General features: G+C 38.6%; 2 protein-coding genes and 1 non-coding gene across 5 annotated transcripts; 2 read left to right on the top strand and 1 right to left on the bottom strand.

Moving 5' to 3' along the window:
• The first annotated feature begins 4,078 nt into the window (after positions 1–4,078).
• CCB3 (cofactor assembly, complex C (B6F)) lies at positions 4,079–7,020 on the top strand. The gene is made up of 3 exons (XM_089985048.1): positions 4,079–4,190; positions 4,288–4,388; positions 6,384–7,020. Exons 1-3 carry the CDS (start codon positions 4,130–4,132, stop codon positions 6,885–6,887), a joined length of 666 nt encoding a protein of 221 aa, XP_089841174.1. The 5' UTR covers positions 4,079–4,129; the 3' UTR covers positions 6,888–7,020.
• TRNAT-UGU (transfer RNA threonine (anticodon UGU)) lies at positions 5,411–5,483 on the top strand. The gene has a single exon. It is a non-coding gene; the product is annotated as a tRNA-Thr (tRNA).
• Positions 6,989–22,872, bottom strand: LOC149818177 (anamorsin homolog). 3 transcript variants are annotated; one of them, XM_089985045.1, is made up of 8 exons: positions 22,706–22,872; positions 21,142–21,292; positions 8,937–9,088; positions 8,038–8,139; positions 7,768–7,921; positions 7,554–7,690; positions 7,347–7,421; positions 6,989–7,245 (listed from the first exon to the last, which is right to left on the bottom strand). In XM_089985045.1, the coding sequence occupies exons 2-8, from the start codon at positions 21,272–21,274 to the stop codon at positions 7,207–7,209; spliced, it is 792 nt and encodes a 263-aa protein (XP_089841171.1). In that variant the 5' UTR covers positions 21,275–21,292; positions 22,706–22,872; the 3' UTR covers positions 6,989–7,206. The 3 variants fall into 3 exon arrangements, with proteins under 3 accessions (XP_089841171.1, XP_089841172.1, XP_089841173.1); XM_089985046.1 differs by having other exon boundaries at positions 21,142–21,252; XM_089985047.1 differs by lacking the exons at positions 21,142–21,292; positions 22,706–22,872 and adding an exon at positions 20,399–20,708.
• Between the last annotated feature and the right edge of the window lie 328 nt (positions 22,873–23,200).

The following is a 23,200-nucleotide window of genomic DNA, read 5'->3' as shown; positions in this document are numbered from 1 at the left end:
AGTCTTCATGCAACAACCTCCGGGGTATGAAATCTAGAATTTTCTCTTCATGTTTGTAAATTGAAGAAAGCCTTATACGGCCTAAAACAAGCTTCCCACTAGGGGTGGCAATCGTGTCAGGTTGGCGGGTTAGCGGGTCGACCCGACGGGTTGGCGGGTCAGCATACCTCAACCCGAACCCGACTCGTTTATTAAATGGGTCGGCTGTGGCAAACACGAACCCAGCCCGTTTAATAAATGGGTAACCCGACACGACCCGCCAACCCATTTAATAAATGGGTTGGGTCGGGTAAACGGGTTCTCAGGTTTGCGGGTCAGGTTGGCGGGTTGACCCACCCGCCTAACCCGTTTATTAAACGGGTCAGCCAGCCCTAACACGAACCCGACCCGTTTAATAAATGGGTTAGGCGGGTTGACCCATTTATTAAACAAGTTCATTTAAACCCGAACCCGTCTAAGAGGCGGGTTGGCGGGTCGGGTTGGTGGGTCATGTCAGGTTTTGCCACCTCTACTTCCCGCACGTGGTTTGATAAGTTAAGTACTTTTCTCCTCCATTATGGATTCTTCTGTAGCTCTGCAGATTCCGCTTTGTTTGTATGTCATAAGGGACGTGATATTATTATATTGTGCGTATATGTTGATGACATAGTCCTCACAAGGAGTAATCCAGTACTTTTGGAACAATTTACCAAACACCTTGCAAAGGTGTTTGCTATAAAGGATCTTGGAAAACTTCATTATTTTGTGGGTGTCGAGGTCACTTATTTGAATGATGATATTTTTCTTTGTCAAGCTAAATATGTCAGGGATCTTCTTAAGCATGCCAATACGCTTGAGAGCAAACCCATTGTTACTCCCATAGTGAAAAAACTTCAATCAAGAATGGATCATTCTGAATCCAGATCCAACTCAATACCGCAACCTTGTAAGAGCACTTCAATACCTGACTATTACTAGACCAGAATTATCATTCTACATCAACCATGTCAGTCAATTTATGCATAATCCAACGGTTTGACACTTTCAAATCATCTAGAGGATTCTTAGATATGTAAATGATACTTTGAATTATGGACTCAGAATAATGCATCAAAGTTCTCTTGATTTGTATGCATTCTTAGATGCTGACTGGGCAGGTTGTCCAATCACATGGTGTTCTACTTCAAGATTTTGCTTATTTCTTGGAAGTAATTGCATTACATGGAGTGCGAAGAAATAAAATATTGTAGCTTGATCTAGTGTTGAAGCATGTCCTCCACCATTGTCGAATTAACTTGAATCTCATACATTTTAAAGGACATCAAGGTTAAACTTGATCAACCTCCTACGTTGCATTGTGATAATATTAGTGCTCTACATATGTCAATTAATCATGTTTTCCATAACAGGACTAAGCATATACAAGTTGATTATCACTATGTCAGAGAAAAGGTGGTGCAAGGAAATTTGATGACAAAATATATTTCATCGAGGCATCAAATAGCTGATATATTTACAAAGTCGTTAGCCTGAGCATCCTTTCAAAGTCTAAGGAGCATACTTGGCTTTTGTTCACGGCTAAGTTTGACGGGGAATAATAGCGGATTATCTTCTGGTGATAAGGATAGATACAATGCAACGTACCAACATTATCGCATGAACAAGATAAATAAGGAGAGTGTGATATTGGAGTCTCCATCCAAGCAAGAAAACAGATTTAGTTGCCATGTAATTTTGATAATAATCACGATGATCATGGAAAGTTGTTTGATAAAGATAAGGAATGTAAACTTACCTCGAGAGTTGAATGTTGAAAGAGGTAAGAGTTCATGTATAAAATATGGCAACATCTACCATGAATATATACATATAAGCCTCTTGATCCGTGGATGTAGGTTTTGGATCAAAACCGAACCACATAAGATTTTTTTGTCTTTTTTTTCGTTTAAAAGCATCATTGCAAGATCCAATGCGGCCGAATACAAAGCCATGGCATCTAAAGCTTGTGAACTCATCTGGGTCAAGTCTCTTCTCTTTAAAATGTGATTCAAGGTAGCCAGTCCAACTGCGACAACCAAGTTGCTATCTGCATTGCAGCCAACTCAATTTTTTCATGAGAGAACAAAACACATTGAGTTTGACTGCCACTTCATCAGGAAAAAGGTTTAAGCTTGAGATATATGCACTCCTTATACTCAAAGTTCAGAGCAATTAGCCAATATCTTCACCAAGGTGACCAAAGCAAGACTCTCTAGCACTTTAGACAAGTTGTGCTTGATGAACATCTTCGCTCCACCTTAAGGGAGAGATTGTTGGGAAAGATTAAGTTGTCTCCTACATGATCGGGGTCATTACCTGTAATCAAGGAGAGATGAATCTGGCGAAATCTTAATTTGGATAAAACTTCCATCTATCCAAAATCTATTATGAATAGAATTACTTTCCACCATTGGAGGACCTCACTCTGATTTTTATCATACAATAAGAAAGTTCGATGGCTTGCCCTCGTGGATGTAAGCCTTCTTGGCCGAACACTTAACATGATCTCTCTCTCTCTCTCTCTCTCTCTCTCTCTCTCTCTCTCTCTCTCTCTCTCTCTCTCTCTCTCTCTCTCTCTCTCTCTTCAGTCACTGACAACTGAGCTCTTCTGAAGCCCACTGGTTAAAAGCATCCGTGCACATCCTATGACAGTCGAACCTGTGACTGAAAGTGTCAGCTCTCTCTCTCCATGTCTGCTGCCACTCGAGCAATTTTGTTAAAATCAATCAATCTTTCTATCCCGAGTCGATCTTTCGAAATAGGACATGTGCAGTATGGAACTCTACTGAGTAAAAAATGCATTGAGTGTAGGAATGTGCGGTATATGTTCGCTTGATCGATGACGTGCAGTGGTAGCACGACATGAGATAGGCATCAGTATCGTCATTAGTGCATCGCTGTGTGGCGGCACAGCCGTAGAGCATTGTTTAGTTAAACAGTGCCAGTGGATCAAAAGATGTTGCCTTTGAAGATTTGGTTAAGGACCTCTCAGCTTGCAAAATTGTCTCACGCGTAGCGGTTGAACGCATGGCGGTGTGTGTGGGTTAGGGCTAATTCTCCTAAGGATCGCATTAGGTGATTTCAACCGAGTATGGTGACTCGAGGCTAAGCGAGTGAATGCCTAGGCGCTAGTGAATGAGTCTGGGTGATGTTTTTCGCTATGGTGTTCAATTATCAATTGGTTTTCAGACTGGGGGGGCGTAATGTCTTGTTCTTTCAGTAACGAGATTTTGTTATGTCGTGCATATGGAGCTGCAATACACTTCATAACAAGCAAGAGTAAGGCAAAGTTTGTGTCTCTTTTAGAAGTGATAACTGGTATGGGACGACTATGCACCAAGTGACATAGACTACATTTAATGCGCATTTGAAAATACGCTTTATCAGTTTTTACTATGCAGTTGTGCACGGGGTGGTGCGCAGGACCAATGAAAATAATTCAACACATGAAAAAATGTTGGTATGCGGCCTTTGGCCGTTAGGCTAGCAGCTTGACGCATCACGAGTTTGTGAAGCATTTTATGCCCGTGATAGAGTGATAGAAATGCTTGCGATGGTAAGGAAGGACCGTCCCGCCGTACCGCCTTATTGAAAAAAAATAAGCCGGTGACACTGTATCTCTTAAAGGTAAATAACAAGAAGGTGCACAAACTTACGAGTGTTCTGTCGAGATCCCCCAACAATTTGGTTTTCACGTTCAATCACTTGTCTTTAATAATTTTGAAAAACCTGAATAAGGTATAAATTTAGTTTTTCTTTGCAGATAATGTTCTTTTGCCAAATAAATACATAAATACAGACAACAATTTATAGTTTATTCATTGTATTCGAGCAACCAGTGGTCATTGTAAGCTGAGTGATTTTAGGGCCAAGAGTGTGTTTATCCTTTCCATTCTTTCCAGAAAAAAAGGGCCAAGAGCATCTTTGAACCAAAGATGGAAAAACCGGCAAAAAAGCGAAAAGGTTGAGGCTCTGCGTAAATATCTGATAAAGTGGACTCGCTGTAGCCTGTATTTCACTTTAAAGTTTAAAACCTAAAAAAGGAAAAAGTAGACTTATCTTAGATATTGAACCCCATCTCTCTCTCACTCTCTCTCTCTCTCACTCTCGTATGGAGCTCCTCTATCCTCTGATTCCAACCTCCATTACACCCAAATTCGCACGACTTCAGGGTGAAACTCTCTCTCTCTCTCTCTCTCTCTCTCTCTCTCTCTCTCTCTCTCTCTCAGGAACAATTCTCTTAAAAGGGTCTGATTATGCTTGCTGTAGGTGGCCTCCTCTCCCTCTTGAAGCCTTCCAGAGATCCCAACAGTAAAATCTCCAGGCCTCTCTGCTGCTCCATTGACACCACTCACCATCACCATCCAATGGTAAGTCCCTCTCTCTCGTCTTATCCGTATCCTTCCTAGCTTAGCCTTGGCCCTTGCCCTTGCCCCTAGACGGCGGTCAAGGTTCGATTCCCATGAATGACTTTTCTTTGCATAAGCTGATGCCCAACGCTCAGTATAGGTCTCGAGGGAGGAGTCGTGGGCTCCCAGTCTTTTTTTACTCGGAGAAACCGCCCCAAGCGCAGAGACCTAGCTGTGCTGTCCTGTCCTGTCCTGTCCTGTAACTGGAAGGGCTTATCTGTCGACTCTAGGGAGTCGCCAAGCTTCGGGGTGAACCATAGGATTTGAACCTAGACTGCCAGTCAAACGGTCGACGCCCCATCCCATCCACTAAACCAAACCCCTTAGGTCTCGTAGCCTCTCGTATCAGGTGCTGTTTTTTTGGGTTATAAAAAAAAGTGGTTTCCGAGCTCTGAACCCAGATTCGAGTGTTTGACAACTCGGCTTGGACTCACTCAGCTAAGACTTGGCTCGAGTCAGCTAACCAAGTTGACTGGAAGACTGGATCTAGAGCACCCTTTCTCCAGCCGGTTGGGCCATGCTTGGATCCAACTCCTTCATCAAAGACCTAGGGCTGTCAATGGATCCTGGTCCAGGTTTGACCTCAAGACGAGGCCTTCTGGATCCAGTTTTCCCATACTGGATCGGGTCCAGATCAAATTGATGTCGTCCCTGTTCCAACGACCTAGAAACCCTATTCTTTTTTATTTTTTATTTTTTATTTAATTACATTTGAGATGAATTACATATGTTGGTTGGCCGAGGTAATGAATCGGGATCTATTAGATCCGAGAGAAGAGTGCCAATGCAAATGTTAATCCTATTCTTGAAAAAGCCCAATCACGTCAAGTTTGAATCCGACCCGAATTTTTCATTCAGATCTTATTTTAAGACCCATAGCTTAGCATATAATGCGTCCGATTCAGATCAAAGAAGGAACAAATCAAAATTCATGAAAGTACGATTAGTTTCTATATATTTTTTGTGAATATACATCAAGCATTGCCTCTATAGCTCAGTTGGTAGAGCGTCAGTCTTGTAAACTGAAGGTCTGTAGTTCGATTCTGCATGGAGGCAAATCTATTTCTTTTTTGCTCCAAGGGCTGGGCTCGGTTTAGTCTCATTTGCACCTGTCCGGCTCCATTTCCTGAACCGACTCGGCAACGCTATTGCTAAGTTTAAAAAACTGGCCTAGCGGGTTTTCAGGACGAAGGAAAATCTTGCCATCAATTACATTTTTTTGGAATATCTTGGACAAAATATCAGCATAAATAAGATTTTTAAGACTAAAAGACATTAAAAAAACAATCTTTTCAGGAATACCTTGGACAAATATTATCATATACAAAAAAATAAGAATAAAAATATGTTCAACACAGAAAATCCTTTCTTTTTCTTTTGACAACCAACATAACAGAAAGGCTTATTAACTTGTGACTAAATGCCACAGATCTTGCTAGCAGGATTTTCACGGTAAAGGAAAATCTCGCAGTAAAATAGTTTTTTTTTTTTGGGAATATCTTGGACAAAATATAATCACATATAAGATTTTTAAAATTAAAATATATTAAAAATTTAAGGAATACCTTGGATAAATATCAGCATCCATAAGTTTTAAAACACAAAATATATTAAACACAAGGAAAAACCTTTTCTTTAACAACCAACATAAAGAAAAGCTTCTTAAAATATAGATAACATGTCAACGTTTTCAATTAAATCACGATACTTTGAATAGTCTCCCTCTCCAAGACTATCCAAATCTGCCTATGTTGTATGATCAGATTTGGAGAACGCAAATGAGTCGGATACCCGACCTGTTGCCAGCCTAGTCAATCCAATGGTTCTGTACCTACAAACTATACGACCCTCAATCCAATTGTTCTGTACCTGAAAACCATTCCACTCAGTACATCCGCAATAATACATATCAATCATCTGTTTACAAACTCTAACACGAAGAAATTCCTTCCACAGAAGCAGACTGCAAAGAATCCAACGAAGATTAAGCAGCATGGGACCTCATCGTTCTGCCATGCTATCGGTCTTGCGGGAGCAGCAGCCATGGAAAGTTTCCACCCTAGCCCTGCAAAAGCATCTGTTTTTTTGCAGCTGCACGCCGAATTGGAGAAACAAGCCCACAGCGCATCGGAGAACTTGCAGATACTTACACTCGCAGACCTCGATCCAGCAACAGCCAAACTGGGGATCACAATCATAGGTCCCCTGTTATCTGCATTTGGGTTTTTGTTCATCATCAGGATAGTAATGTCTTGGTACCCCCGGCTTCCAGTCAGCAAGTTCCCATATGTCATCGCGTATGCGCCCACTGAACCGCTTCTCATACAGACGAGGAAACTGATCCCTCCTGTTGGTGGCGTGGATGTCACCCCTGTGGTTTGGTTTGGCCTGATCAGTTTCTTGAACGAAATATTAGTAGGTCCACAAGGACTTCTGGTTCTTCTCTCACAACAAATGTAGAGTATGACTCCAGATATTCAGTTTTTCTTTTTCCTATCATGATTTATACTTATATGTTATGGGAAACAGCAAATAAACAAAAAAAGAAAAAGCCATGCCAATGATTCAAACTAGCTACAAAATGTTTTATTCACCATGAGTAACAACAACAGTGTTCTCCAAATGTGGTAGCAAGTTTCTCTCATTTCTCTCCAGTAATTGTTCATCCGTAAAAATGAGTTCATGATATTACATCTCTATAAAGGAGTAAAAGAAGCGTATGTTGTAAACCTCTCCAGTTGTGAGCGGGACCTGTAATTAGCCAATCGTCATTCATCCTCTAGATGTCAGCCACCAGGAAGTTTCCGGGAATTGTTACCTGCAACATCGATCACAAATGAAGTTTGCTCAGACCAAAATGGAGTGGAACATTAATTCAAGGAGCGACTATGACAAGCAAAAAATACACGAATTTCTTACCTTCTCACCAAATTTGAATGGAGGTAAACCCCTGTAGGGACATCCACTGCAACGAAATGCATCTCCAAGACCACACTGCAGAGTTTGTGTGGACAATGTCAGCAAAAATCATGGACAAGCACATTATGGTCACAATTGTTATACATGATTAACTGAAATGGCATAGGCCTCTTCACTTTAGCAAAAAATGGAACGAGTAAAACATACATTTCCACAGGCAGATTGTGGGTTATTCAATTGCTCTGCAGTCAGCACCAGCTTCTTATCCTTTTTCTCTGTTTCAGCCCGGCCGCATGTGCAATTCTTGCATGCTTTCCTAGTGCTACCAACTTCGCAATCCCCCACTGCATGCAAGTGCTAAGGAATCAGATGAAGTTCAACATACTCGTGAAATGTTATGACCACAATCCAATAAACTGACCAACTGGCAGTTCGGGTCTCTGCAAGTCTTCCTCAGTTAAAAGGCTGTCCTCATCGATGAGATCATCTTCAATTTGAACCTTGGGGAAGCTCTTTGTAGCCTTCTTAATAGAAAATGATGAACCAATCTTCCACGAAGGTTTTTTGGCTCTCACCTGCCAAAACATCAACACAATAGCTATGCTGAAGAACGATACTGAACTATTTGCAGAATAAGAAATTACATTAAATGAAAGAAAAACATATAGCACGCTGTGGGTGCTCTTTATACCGTTAAACACCGAGCTTCTCCTGGTAGTAGCTGTCTGAGTTCAAAAACTTCCACATCAACAAAGCCAGACATGAGCAGTTTACGTTCTAATGTGGCACGTAACTGCAACAAAATACTTTTCATTAACTACACCAAGATTTTGGCTTCACATGCAATATGCAAAACACTGGAGGCAAGTTAAAAAACTTCCACATAAATAAAGCCAGACATGAGCAGTTTACGTTCTAATGTGCCATGTAACTGCAACAAAATACCTTTCATTAACTACACCAAGATTTTGGCTTCACATGCAATATGAAAAACACTGGAGGCACCCATGCTCGAATGATGTGTTTCATGCCCCCGTGAACAAATGAAAGATCGATACCAACATTATTGCAGTTTCAGTTTGTTCCATTTGAGGATGCAAGGGAAAAAACAATCAATGCCAACTTGGCAACAGGAATTAGAGAAAAATATGCTGGGAGTTCCCCAGCAATCGCCACTAATATCTTCCCAAACTATACCAAGGATTCTGGTTGACAGGGCCCACTGGTCTGTCTCTACGGGAGTCCTCCAATCTAGGACACCGTCACTGACTCACTGTCACTGTCATCCAAACAAAAGGTGGACGATAGCATGGAATTCTTCAACCAGCATAATAACATTAATAATGTAAAATACAAAAAAACAGCCGAATCCAACCCAGGGTTTAGGTAATCCTGGAGACAAGTTTGAGCAATACATGCATGCGTGGTATATTATCTTGACTTAAGCTCCCAGTGGATACTGCAAGTTTACAACTCCAAGTTCAATTGACACCTTGGTGACAGATGTGGGAACACATGCCAAGTAACTGGGCCAATAGCAACTTGGAACTGTCCCAAGTTATGTATTCTAGTCTCACAAGAATATGTTACCTCTTCAATGTTTTCGGCTGGCCGTAGGAAATTCTGCACAAGAACGTTTCCACCGTCTTTCAACACTCTAACAATCTCTTCTGGCCACTTATCAGCTTGGAACTCGGTTTTCCCTTCCAACACAACAACCATGTCCATGGATGACGACTCAACTGGGAACCACCATGTCACCAAGTCCATCATCCACCAATCAAATTAGCAGAGCATAGAAACAGGCTTATCTACTTACAATTTTCATGCAAAACTTGTCAGACATTCAAGAAAGTGTAACAAAGAAAAGAAGCCATTGAGTTTCCCTGTAAATTATATCTCATTTGCACAGATCACATAATCACTGAATCTTGAATAAATATGAGGCCAAAAAGCTTGAACAGTTTATATTTTAAGTTGCAACTTTAAATGAAATTGCCTTTAAGACTTATGAAAGATTAATCAGGAAGTACTTGTGAAAAGAAATTATATTTTTCCATTTTGGATTCTATGAAAGAATAGAGCAACAAGATGGTCACCTTCAGCTTAATTTGCAGTGACCATCAGCAACTCTCCAGGAATAATCTACACAAGTTCTACCTTGGCAAAGGATCAATCTCTCTGTCTACCTAAGTGAAACAAAGACAGGACTAGATAGGTTTGTCTAGGATAAATTACTATGACCAATTAAAAGTTTCACAAGAAAAAAAAATCAGAATTGTGAACATGACTTACGAAGATGATATCATTTTCACCAAAGCAAGATTGAACTGTTAATCATCCAACCTCAGTCATAAATTTTGAGTTCAACACCAGACATACAAAAATGGCGAGTCATTCATTCTACACTAGGTTGCAGAAGAGGTTTCAGCAAGAAATTCCATAAGTGGCCAGCATCTCATTCTACCCTAGGCTTCCTGGCAGCATAGCACATTAAAGACATGGTTTCATGCCCTGAAATCTGGTGCTTACTCTACAAATTATGTGAGAAATTGTTTTCAGTGCACTTGCTTTATTCAATGATGTTAAGTTGGGCAAACACTTAACAAGGTTTCATTGTAAAATATGAGATTGAGTATACCAACATTGCATATTCACTTTGCAGCTTTTACTGAAAATACGGGGGGACTGGATCTAGCAGAAAATATTTTCAAGAATTCACAAAAGAATGTCGTCTCATTGACTACAATAATCACATATCTTGGTGATAAAGATGAACCAGAGGTGTGTCTCCGTCTATTTGGATAATCTCAGAGGATGCAGAACTAATGAATTAGCAGTTGGCTAGTGTGCTGGGTGCATGATATAAGATCCAAGCTTTAATTGCTTCATGAAAGTATTTAATATATTGTCCTTCAAAATATTGGAATTCTTAAAGGACTACAAAACCAAAGAGTACGGGAGTTCAAGGATTTCAGTGTTACAATAAAATAAGTTCACATATTCACCATTTCACTAAATTCCAGGATTCTAACATGATAAAAAGGAAAATTAAGCTTTTTACTTGATTTTCTCCAACCCAATAAAATTTATTGGGCATGGGTAGGATTTATTTTAAACCCACAAGCATATTACCCCTTAATATGGTTTACCAAATTTTTCCATGATGCAGCAAACATGGATAAAGTCATCTTAGGGGAAGATGCAATTTAGTCAACTTTCTCCACAAACCTTCCTCTCTATGATTTAGAGAAAGAACATTTTGTGTTTCAATTCAAACAACTTGTAAAACGTCTTTTTATAAAATAATTCTGGACAAATTTCTCCATAAGACAAAAATATCCAGCCAATCAAACAGCCCCTTAGGGCCAAAGCACTATGCAAAAAAACTTTAACCCACAACTACAATAAACAACAGACTGTTTCTTCTTTAAATGTTTTATAAATACAAATAAGATCTATGATAACCTCACAATACATGTTAATGAACTAGTGTGACTGTGCCCCCTAACAACATAACACCACCATTGATGCTGGACATCTCATGACTCTTCATGGACACAACGAAACATATGTGGGACACAATCAAACACCATGACTATCTTCATCCACCTTTTTGATGATGGTTGATCCTCTATTTTGCAGTTCTTTCTTTTTTGTTTATTCTTGAAATCTGTCACTAATTATGCACATTTCAAAATTTCTTACAATTACTATTCAATGTCTAATGTTCATGACTTGTCTGTTCAAGAATTTTGTTGTATTAAGATGACAATTCATGGTTTATTGCTTTAAAAATGTGAATTTGGAATATCAATAACACACGTGCACACAGATACACACATCATCAACATCACACACACATTCATGTGTGTGTTATGTTCTATGTCACAAAGAAACGGATGAGCAAGGGTAAGAGACACAAATTCATGAATTTCTTAAAAATTAGGCCATGAGGACATGCACACACACACGCATATATAATATATATATATATACAACAACAACAACTACGCCTTCATCCCAAAACAATTGGGGTCAGCGATATGAACCAAAAAAGAAATTCATTTTGGGTCTTCCACATGAATCCTTTTCCTCCAATCATTTCTATCCAACGCCATGTCCTTAGTGAGGTTCAAAGCATTCATATCCTTTCCTATCATCTCCATCCAAGTCTTCCTAGGCCTACCCCGACCTCTTTTAACTAATATATTTTCCCATTTCTCCAACCTTCTAACTGGAGCATCATTAGGCCTTCGCCGAATATGTCCAAACCACCGTAAACGATTCTCTCGCATCTTATTTTCAATGGGTGCAACACCTACCTTCTTACATATCTCTTCATTCCGAATCTTATCTTTTATTGTATTTCCACACATCCATCTAAGCATCCGCATCTCAGCTACACGCATATATATATATATATATATATATATATATATATATATATAATAAATTTATCTACCATTTCAAATTGTAATTTTTATTGAGTTGCACACATTAATAAAAGAATATCAGAAAGTAGTCACTAAAGATGAATTTAAAATAACTTCTAGATTTCAATGTAATTTCTTAAATTTAAAGTATCACTGTGAAAATATTGAAGCCACTTAACAGCAAATAGGACAAAGTACTATCCACCAATATGAATTTCCAAAATAGATGACCTGTAAATATCAGTGGTTATAACCACTGACCTGTGAATGTCAGGTTTTTTGCTTAAATGTCAAGTTTAGGCTTTCTTTCTTTAAGGGTTGAAACCAAGGGCTGCTTTCAAGCCTCCCATGTTCCACAGAGAGAGAGAGAGAGGCTGTTTGGCACACCGGTGCAATCTTGCTGGAGCCAAAGAGAGATTACCGAGCATGCAGGTTAGGGTTTTGATTTTCGCCACTTTTAACAAATTTTTAGAACTTTTTATTTAAAAATGTAGAAAGTGATCTTTGACTCACTGGACACGCATTTGACAGCATCAGACACGGTCAAACATGTGTCCAGTGTGTCTCTTGCACTTAATCGTGTCATACTCTGTGTGTTGCACTTAACTGTGTCATACTCCTTGTCCGTCTGTATCAGCAGGGAGTCAGGGACACATGACCAAAGTAGCATCCCTATGACATAGGTTAAGCTTATGCTTAGGGTCAAAAGTATCATGGTTGGGAGTTGGGACAGTTGTTGACGTGGTCAACTAGCTGATTGCTTAGTTGAAAACAATTTGTTCAATGTCGACTGTCGAGTGTCAACTAGTTGTTAGTTCAACTGCTTCAGTTTGTTCTAATACTGACCAAATGAGTGCCATGAAGGAATCGGTGTTTCGTTTGAACATCAATCATACAATGCACATTAGGCTGCCCTCCACCAGAGAATTAACCAAAGCCCAATGCTAAAATCTCCCTAATAAAGTGGGATGATGCAGTTAGATGGTGTTAGAAATCATGGGTTTTGTCATTCAATCACAAGAACGAATAAAGAATATATAGAGAGAGAGAACGTGGTGGCTGCAGAAAACCCCAATTAGGGTCTGCGGTATCTGGCTTATCATTATATATAGGCTGGTACAAATATTAGGGTACAAAAATACTCATTACACAAAAAACAAAATTACAATAGGCTATTAATGAACATGTGACTAAATAAACTCGAGTTGGATCTGTGATCCGAGATCCAAACCCAGTCATGAATGACGACTCCTTTTCATCATCCCTCAAGTTGTATATGGTTTTAAACCATGAACAACTTGCCTTTTAACATCCAAAATCGGTCCTTGATAAGCCCTTTTGTAAACAAGTCAGCAACTTGATGAGCAGTCCGAACGAATTTGGGTTCAATTTCCTTCTCTTCGACCTTCCGTCTTACAAAATGTTGATCAATTTCAATATGCTTGGCACGACTGTGGTAGATAGGATTAAACGACATATTGATGGCACTCTGATTGTCACATAAGAGAATACACCTAGATATGGATTCTCCTACTTCTGTCAACAGGTGTCTAATCCATGTTATTTCGGCTGTAGCAGCTGCCATTGATCTATACTCAGTTTCTGTGTTGGACCTGGCAATGACCCTCTGTTTCCTAATGCTCCATGAGACAAGATTTAGCGTTCATCTGGATCTCCTGCCCAGACTGCATCTGTGTAAACAAGAAGTTCATGCATGTGATGCTCATTCATACTCTTTTTGTACAGAAGACCATCCTCAATAATTCCCTTCAAATATTAAAGAATGCATTTAACAGCTTTCATATGCCCAATATGCGGTTCATGCATGAACTGAGATACCTGATTGACTGAATAGACAATATCAGGGAGAGTGAAGGAGAGATATTGAAGCATCCCTACTATCCTACAATACCTTGTAGGGTCCTCATACAAATCTCCATCTTGGGAGCTGAGTTTCTGATGAAGTACACTGGGTGTGCTTAGAGGCTTGCAATATTTCATACCTGCCTTGCTAAGAACATCAATGGTATACTTATGTTGGGTGAGTGTCATGCCTTCAGTAGTCTTGTCGACTTCTAGTCCAAGAAAATATCGCAATTTACCAAAATCCTTCATCTTGAACCTGTGGTTCACGAGTTCTTTGACCTTCTCAATATGCTCATTAGAGTTACCTGTAATGACAATGTCATCTACATATATCAATAACATGGTAACTATATCTTTGCATTTGAATATGAAAAGAGAATAATCAAGAAGAGACTGATTAAAGCCATATTTCTCTACTTCAAGAGAAAAACTGTCAAACCAAGATCGAGATGCTTGCTTCAAACCATATATAGCTCACTTTAACCTGCACACATATTCTTTGGAGTTCCCTTATGTGTACCCAGTGGGATGCTCCATTTACACTTCTTTCTTAAGAGTTCCATGAAGAAATGCATTTTTCACATCTAGTTGACTGATAGTCTACTGATGCTCAATAGCCAATGATAGTATGATGCAGATAGTTTCCATTTTCACAATCGGACTGAAGGTCTAGTCGTAGTCTTGTCCTTGCTCCTGTGTGAAGCCCTTGGCAACCAGTCTAGCCTTATATCGCTCAATAGTATCATCTGTCTTATACTTTATTTTATACACCCATTTGACCCAACCACATTCCGATCATGTGGCCTGAGAACAATATCCCAAGTGCCACATTCATGAAGGGCCTCCATTTCTTCATTCATAGCTTCAATCCATCTCTTAGAATTTGTTGCTTGATAAAATGTTGTGGGTTGATCTTCCTTACCTAAACAGGTTAAGAAGAGTTGAAAATTCATCGAGAAAATCTCATAACTAACCCACCTATCAATAAGATGTCGAGAGCGAGTACATCTTCTGGGAGCAGAGGAATCAACAGAAAAAGAATTCATCTCCTGATCAGAGTTGAGGAGGGTCTCTTTCTCACGTCGAGAGTAAACAACACATTTATACCTTTCGGGAGCCAAGAGTGGTTCTGAAATCACACTGTCCTGAGTCTTTTGGGCAGCATCAAACATGCTTCCCTCATCTCTTTGAATTCATTCTAAAGGACAAACATCATCAACGCTAGAAAAGAGATCAAAATTCAACCAAGGGTGATAAACTTCAATTTCAAGAGAAGTGTTAGCATTGTGGTCAAAATCTAATTCAGCAAATACAACATTCCTGGATATTTTGATACGCTTACTCACGGGATCATAACTTTTGTATCTTTCCTTGCCATTCCGAAAATGAAAACACGTTATTTTCAATAATGTGCCTCTTATTGGTTAACTTCATTCAGAACAGATTTTACTGCATCGCCTGATTTTTTGCCTCGGATCTGCAGATCGTTATTTAAAAAAAAAGGGGGGTGGGGGGTGGGGGGGGCAAATCCCTACGCGATTTACTGTGTTCTTCAGCAAATCACTACGCGATTTGCGGTGTCCTTCAGCAAATCGCTACTCGGTTTTGACTCTTTCTTCCTTTTAGTTTTCTCTTGATCTTTCTGGACATCTGGATGGCTCTGTTCATGTTCCTCCAGAGTTCATATCACAAGAAGGAAAGAATGGGGAAGGTGACACTTCTATTACCTTTGTTAGAAATCCATAGTACATATCCTGGATGAAGCGAGATCAGGCTTTGGTTGCCTACATCACTTCTACTTTGTCTCAGGAGGTGCTTGTGGCAATCCCAGATGACTGCTCAGCCATGCAGTTATGGCACCGACTTGTTCAAACGCATTCTCAAGCTTCTCAGGCCAGAGTTCTATTTAAAAAAAAAAAGTTTCAAATGCTGAGAAAGGATTCCATGACTATCATGGAGTACTTCAACAAAATGAAGACTATCACAGATCAGTTGGCCATCGTGGGTTGTGCGGTTAGTGACAAAGATATGGTGCAACAAACTTTGAGCAGGTTGAGACCCAATTATCATATGATGGTTATTTCCTTATTGTGTTTACCAGACTTACCTGTTTTTGAAAATCTTCGTGCTAAACTTTTACAGTATGAGATGACTTTAAAGGGATTCTTTGAAGATACTCACATTGGAGCACAAGACGTTCTTGCCACAGGAGTTACTTATGGTCGAGGATGTGGCAGGTATGAATCTCGAAAAAGAGGTGGTCAAGAGAGGAACGGACAAGGAGCTCGTGAAAAATTGCCTACACCCAATATTCCTCCTAATTTGCAGAGGCAAAGGACAATACCCACTTGCTTTCTATGTAACAAAAATGGGCACATCAAAGCTAACCATTGGTTTAATCCTCAAAATAGAGGAAAGCAATCAGAGACAAGAAAGGGAACAGATAAACTGAAGAATAGTGGAGAAGTCAAAGAGTTATTATCTGCCTTGGCTAACTTGAATCTGAAACAGAATGATCAAGGCACTTGGTATGTTGATTCTGGAGTAGCTACTCATGTTACTGGTGATGCTGGTAAGCTCCTAAATCTTGTTCCTTATGTTGGTAGCAGTGTTATTAAAAACACGCCTCAAGGCGCAAAAAGCGCGCCTCGCCTCAAGGCGAGGGGCTTTATGCCTTGAGGCGTATGGGTAAAGCGTAAAAGGCATGAGGCGTGCGCCTCATACGCCTTGAGGCGCACGCCTCGAGGCGAGGCGCGCCTCAGGATGAGGCGCATATGCCTCAATAATTTTGGTCAAATGAGGGTCAAAACCCTCATTTGACCAAAATTTAGGGCTTAAATATTAAGGGGTCGGGGGCCTTTATGTTTAAGCCCCTCTTTTTTTTTCACAGCAGTTTCTCACAGAAACTCTCACAGTAGTCTCTCTCTCGGCTCTCACAACATTCTCTCGCTCTCTTGTGGTGAAGCCCCAAAACAGGTTCTCTCTCTCGTTTCTAGTTTTTTCTCTCGCTCTCGGCTCTCACAGCATTCTCTCGCTCTCTTGTGGTGAAGCCCCAAAACAGGTTCTCTCTCTCGTTTCTAGTTGTTTCTCTCTCTCGTTCTCCTCTTCTTCTTCTTATCTCTTCTCATTCTCAGCCCATTTACACGTCTTCCTCAAGGTAGCTTTGTGCATAAATTAATGGGGACAGCATGATGCAACCAATTTTTCCATGTTCATTCATATATTTTTGTAATACATAGATGTTGTTAAAAGTAGGATTATGATGGATTTCTATTCTATTGGGTCTAATTTTATTGCTTTTAGAAATGAATGCAAAAATGATTTATCAGGTCTGACTGGGATTCAGTTCTGATCATTTAGACCCGAATCAGATTTAATGCGGTTAAGTTGGATCTGAATCGAAACTATATGTGGTAATACTGGATCCCATAAAAAACCAAAGTGAAAAGCATGTTATTTGCATGTAGAAAATGCAAATGGATTGGATTTTGATCCATCTTACAATATTTATCTGGATAAAAAAATAATCCAATTTAATAGATCCATTTGCATCCCTAGCTGGAAATCATATCAGCTCGTTGCTAGTCCATCCAACGCAATCCTATCTGTTGCAATATAAAACATAATCTTTCCTGATAGAACACAAATTCTATATGATCTGTATTCAAATGCGGATCAATTTTAATTAGTTTGTGACTTTTACACGTAGACATGTTTCAACCTCTTCTTTCACCAAATCAAGTATTGCCTTATAAAATTTAATTCTGACTAAAAGTTTCTTACAGCAGATCTAGTTCGGATTTGGATTTAAAATTACCATTTAAAATTTATTTTGGATGTGGATCAGCCTTGTCCCCAGTCTCCTGACCCATATATGATCTCATTATTTCCTAGGATATTGTAATTGTGAGCATAAAAGGTACCTAGGTATTCAATTGGATCAGCCTTGGCTCCACCCTCTACTTCTTCTGCTTCGAGCCACACATGTTGTTATTGCTAATATGCATTTTGTTGTTAATGTTAATTTTTTATTGAATGAATGCTCAGATTTTATTTCTTAGATACTTACATAGATCATATTTTTTCCATATTTATTTGAGATTTTTTATTTTTTGTTGGTTGTTGTTTCATCAATAAAGCATTTCTTATTTATTTATAATTTTAGATAATTTTTATAGTTTTTTTAAGTTTTAATAAAAAAATTTTAAGGCTTACGCTTTGCGCCTCGAGGCTTACGCTTTGCGCCTCGAGGCCTCGCCTTAGATTTTGGTGGAGCGCCTCGCTACGCCTCAACGCTTTTCACAACACTGGTTGGTAGAAATAGTAAAGTTACTGGAGATGGATCCCATCACCATATTTCTCACATTGGAAACTTTGTCATCCCTATGTCCAACTCTTCACTCACTCTTTCAAATGTCATTCATGCTCCTAATATCAAGAAAAATATTGTTTTTGTCTCTAAGTTTATAGATATTAATGCTTCAGTTGAGTTTATTCCCTTTTCTGTTCGTGTCAAGGATCTTCACACGAGGAAAACGTTCGCTGAAAAAAAACGTCAAAAGAATATGTGTGTATTCCAAGAGAATCCTTCCGCTCGTGTTCAACCTGTTGCTCCCACCTTGAAACTCACATCTTCATTTCCTCCTGAGAGTGTTTTTAATCTTTCTGAATGTATTGAGCTGAATCTTTGGCATGGTTGTCTGGGTCATTGTAGTAGTCGTTTTATTGAAAAGCTTGTTTCAAGCAGTCTTATTCATAAGTCAAGTCTAAGTTTAAGTGTCAATGATAAAAAATGGTCTAGTTGTCTTCAGTGTAAGAGTCATGTTCTCCCTTTTCATTCTATTAATAAAAGAGTTTCAAGACCGTTTGGAATTATCTATTCTGATGTTTGGGATCCGGCTCCAGTTCCTTCCATGTCTGGCATTCGATATTATCTTATCTTTGTTGATAGCTACTCTCAGTATACATGGATCTTCTTTATGAAATATAAATCTGAAACCTTCTAAGTTATTTCGGAATTTTCATTCTTTTGTTCAAAATCAATTCTCTGATAATATCCTTTGTTTCTAATGTTATGGAGGGGGTGAATTCTCTTCAAATTACTTTATTAATTTTCTCCAGACTAATGAAATAAGTAGACGGGTGTCTTACCCTCATACACCTCAACAGAATGAGATTGCTGAACGGAAGCATCGCCATATTGTCGAGAGTGCAATGAGCATGATGCATGATAGTAACCTTCCATTTACTTTCTGGGCAGAGGCTTTCCATTCAGCGGCTCATATCATAAACCGATTGCCCATGAATATCTTGGAAAACAAATCACCCTATTTTTCTTTGCATGGTGTTCATCCAAGTTATCATGATTTGCATGTATTCGGGTGTGTATGTTATGTTCATGTTGACAATTCAATGCAGCACAAGTTTCAGGATAAAGTCTTGAAGTGCAGATTTGTGGGGTATCTTTGCGTGATTTTCAAGAGTTGAAATCACGTCAATCTTGTTTTCTCATCGTTTTCAAATTAACGTCAGATCAGATTCTGATATGAACGTGAACTCAGATCTGTTTTTAATTGATTGATATTATCTTTAAATCTTTTTCGGATCAGATTCACCCTTTGGAACTTCTGTATCTTCGACGTGAACAAATCCAAAACTCGGATTTTAGAAGAAAGGAAACACGTTAACTTGAATAGATTTAAGATTGGGTTTAAGGACAAGAGAATAAAATGGAGAATAGATGAAATCGGATTGAGAGATACCTTAGAAGGAGACAGAGAAACTCGGCTTGAGGCTCATAAGAAGGATACAATCTTCTAGATTGGATCTTCTGCTCTGATACCATGTTAGAAATCATGGGTTTTGTCATTCAATCACAAGAATGAATAAAGAATAGAGAGAGAGAACGCGGTGGCTGCAGAAAACCCCAATTAGGGTCTGCGGTATCTGGCTTATCATTATATATAGGCTGGTATAAATATTAGGGTACGAAAATACCCATTACACAACAAGCAAAATTACAATAGGCCATTAATGAACATGTGACTAAATAAACTCGAGTTGGGTATGTGATCCGAGATCCAAACCCAATCATGAATAACGACTCCTTTTCAGATGGTTCACAAAATGTAATTTTTGAGAGATGAAACACTTCAACACAATTTTAAAGTCCTTTATGCTTCACAGGACCAACTGAGAAGCAACACTCAATTTTCAAACACTCTCCTGAACAGCCATCCTTCCTGGCTAGGTCAATAATCTAGGAAAAGGTGGTTCTCAGTCACTTGGTGTCAAAAGAATGTATGGTCCAATGGTGTTTATGATCGTCAAATCACTAAGAAACTAAAAGGAAAATAGCACTAAGGAGCTGTTTCTTCAGCAGCAACTATAGTCTTCTTTGTTCTAGAAGATTGGGCTAACCAGATGGTCCACAACAGGTTAATTTGGGAATTCCTACTGAAAATCAACTCCTGAACTTTCTAACAGGGTCTATGGAAAAGCCATCCTTCCTAGCATTGATCAATACTTCAGGAAAAGGTCATTTGGGTGTCAAAAGCATGTAGAGTATAATAGAGCTTAAATTCTACAAAGTACTACAGAAACTAAAGCAATATAAATACCATGGAGCTGATTTCTCAGAACTAACTATGGCCTTCTTTATTTTAGTAGAAAATAGAAGATGAGCTAAGCACAAAAGAACAATACTGGCATTCAACAATAATTTGTGTCACGTGACTAGATTAGAGAAACCTCATTAGAATATGGGAGGAGCACTTGGACAACCACCACTAAACAGCTAAATCTGCAGATGTGCAATCAAGAAAGAGTTTACTGTTTGTCATACTAAAACAAAACTGAAGCGCAATTAATCTATTGCTATACTTCTAATCAAGTTCTTTGATGGTGGTTTCACAGGGTCCTTGAACATCAGACTTCACTTGGGCTTATCGATAATTCAGAGATTTTTCACATGAGAAATACTTAATACAAGATATTCTCCAACCCACTCATCAAGTCTGTAAAAGAAGTTACAAATTTCTCATTATCAATCCACACTAAACTTGCAGCATGGGATTTGCATATAACCACCAAAATACATCCAACCTGAGATATAGGTCAAATCACATGTTGCAAGTTCAAACCTGTCACAGTTATTGTTTTCAGGAATATCTCAGAAGCAAACTTCTTAGGAGTTCCTGAGTTTTTCCCTTGGGATAGTCACAGAAAAATGCTTTTTTAAAAAGTTGAGACTGTATTAAGTTGATCTTGTGATAGCATCACTATAATGTTTGATAATTTGAAATCCAGATATACATTAGAACTACGTGGATATTGTCAGAATATTAATGCCTTGAAAAAACCTGGTGAAAAGGAGCCTGCATATTCTATCATGAAAATAAAACCACATAGATAAATAAATTTGCATTTTTAAGACAAAAATGCAATACCAAGAAATCTAAAAATCCAAACATGCAGAAAGGTATAATGCTCACCATTGAGAAAAGAAGCGTGAGTAATTGCCGAGGCATTCACTTGTCCAACTTCTTTATTTTCAATCTCACAAATTGTTGACAAAATCACATCGATTGGCAGAATGGCATTATCTGTGACCAACAATACTTCCATTTTCAACTCTCCACTAATCTATAGAAACACAAATGGCATTAATAAGTACAAGGCGATCGGCCACTAGAGCCCATTAATCATGGAAGAAACTCAATGATCTAGCTGTTAAGATTGTTGGATTCTGAAAGCAGTATTCGGAATTCTGCTCAATGTTGAACCTTTCATTCCCTACTTTATTTGGGGCGTTCATGCTCATAAGAATATGTTTAAAATAAAGTGAAAAAATATACACGTATCAAGGTTAGTATGCAAGCAAGGAAACACTAACGATTGAGCAGATATATTCCAGCAAATCCAAATCATATTACCCGATTAGTTAATCAGCACCATGTATGCATGTTCTTATAGAAAACTAAAACAGAACCATAGAGTATTGGAAGACCGAACTTTATCATTCAAACCAAAGTGAAATTTACGCTAACTTTCCAAAAGCTTCATAAGTGTGCTGATTGTCGCCCAGAAATTGTTAACAAAATAATTCAGAACAAAGCAGAATTCTTTCATGATGAATTTCGAAAAACAAAAGGGATAAAATTTCATTTCTTCATTCAATAGGAGGCTCTCTTTAAAGAACTAACGGCAGCCAAAGAGATTAGCTCCACATTAAAAGAGTGACAGCATAGCTTCATTCTCCAAACAAATCACGTGAAAAACATCTTAAAGACAAAAAAATCACATAAAGCAGGCCCTTTTTTCTCCCAGATATTCTCCAACCATTCTGTGCAAACAATAAGAATCTAGATTCTAGAACCCAAAAGAAAACTTTCGCATCTGAGTATCAAACAGATCCTCAAGAGAACCAAAATAATCACACGAACAACACATTCCTCTTCACAAATTACCAGGTTTCAACCAAATGTCACAAGTCTCACTTTCAGGAAAGGGGAAATCTCGCGGTAAATTAAATTTGTTATTTTCTAAAAAAATCTCGTTAAAATATCAGCAAATATAGAAAATTAAAAAAAATACAGAACATATATAAACATATAAGGGAAAAAATGTAAAAGTAAAAAAAAAAAAACATGTTTTTATAGGACAAACATCGAGATATTTCCTGAGGTTATATTGGCTTGTATTCATCTCCGATACTTGTTACTACGTCTCAACAAATAAATCAGAAGTCATGATTGTCCAACTCAAAGAAACAACACGCCAAGAAGAATGTCTCTTCAAATTAACAGATTCACAGAACAACTAAAGAAATCACCGGAAAAGAAGAAGGAAGCCGTGGGAGACGCTACACGAACGAGACAAGAAGTAAACCCTAACCTTAATAAAATTCCATGCACTCGACCTCAATAAAAAGGGAGGAAACCCATCAAACACTTCGATTTCCACACACAGAACAGAAAAATCCAAGCGAAAAATAGCGAGATCTCCGTCATTTTTCATAAAACATTAAAATCATTAAAAAAAAGTGAGGAAACTCACGGATCGAAACTAGGAATACGCCGCCTCAACGGAAACCCTATAAGATCCCTCGACGAAGGATCAAGATCCGACTCTTCGACTCTTCGTGCCTTGACTCAGAGTCGAAGAAAATCTTGCCCAGCAGGAAAATTAAAAAAAGGGAGCGGGCTCGCAACTTCGAGAGAGAGAGAGAGAGAGGTCGGCGGAGTTTACTCCCGCCAGGTGAATAATGAGGTGTACAATCTTCGAGTCGGGCCTCGGAGGCTGAGCCGAGCAAGGGCTCCTGGCATAGTGACAAAAGTTAAAAACGGTAAAATATCGGCAACCAAAAACTCGCAAGTTTATGATTTTTTTTTAAATCTCTTCTTTTTGGCAAAATATCGGATGTTTATAAGAAAATATACATAAAAATATTTAAAAATAAAAACCACGTGGTTTTTCCCGATAAATATCCGATAAAAACATAAATATCGTATATATGTTTTTGACAAAAAACTTGTGAGAAATTGAAAATAT

The sequence above is a fragment of the Nuphar pumila genome, chromosome 13, assembly GCF_984573655.1.
Source record: "Nuphar pumila chromosome 13, dmNupPumi1.hap1.1, whole genome shotgun sequence".
In the NCBI taxonomy this organism is placed as follows: domain Eukaryota; kingdom Viridiplantae; phylum Streptophyta; class Magnoliopsida; order Nymphaeales; family Nymphaeaceae; genus Nuphar; species Nuphar pumila.
Note: the sequence above shows the minus strand (reverse complement) of the source record. Positions and strands in the feature narration are given on the sequence as shown.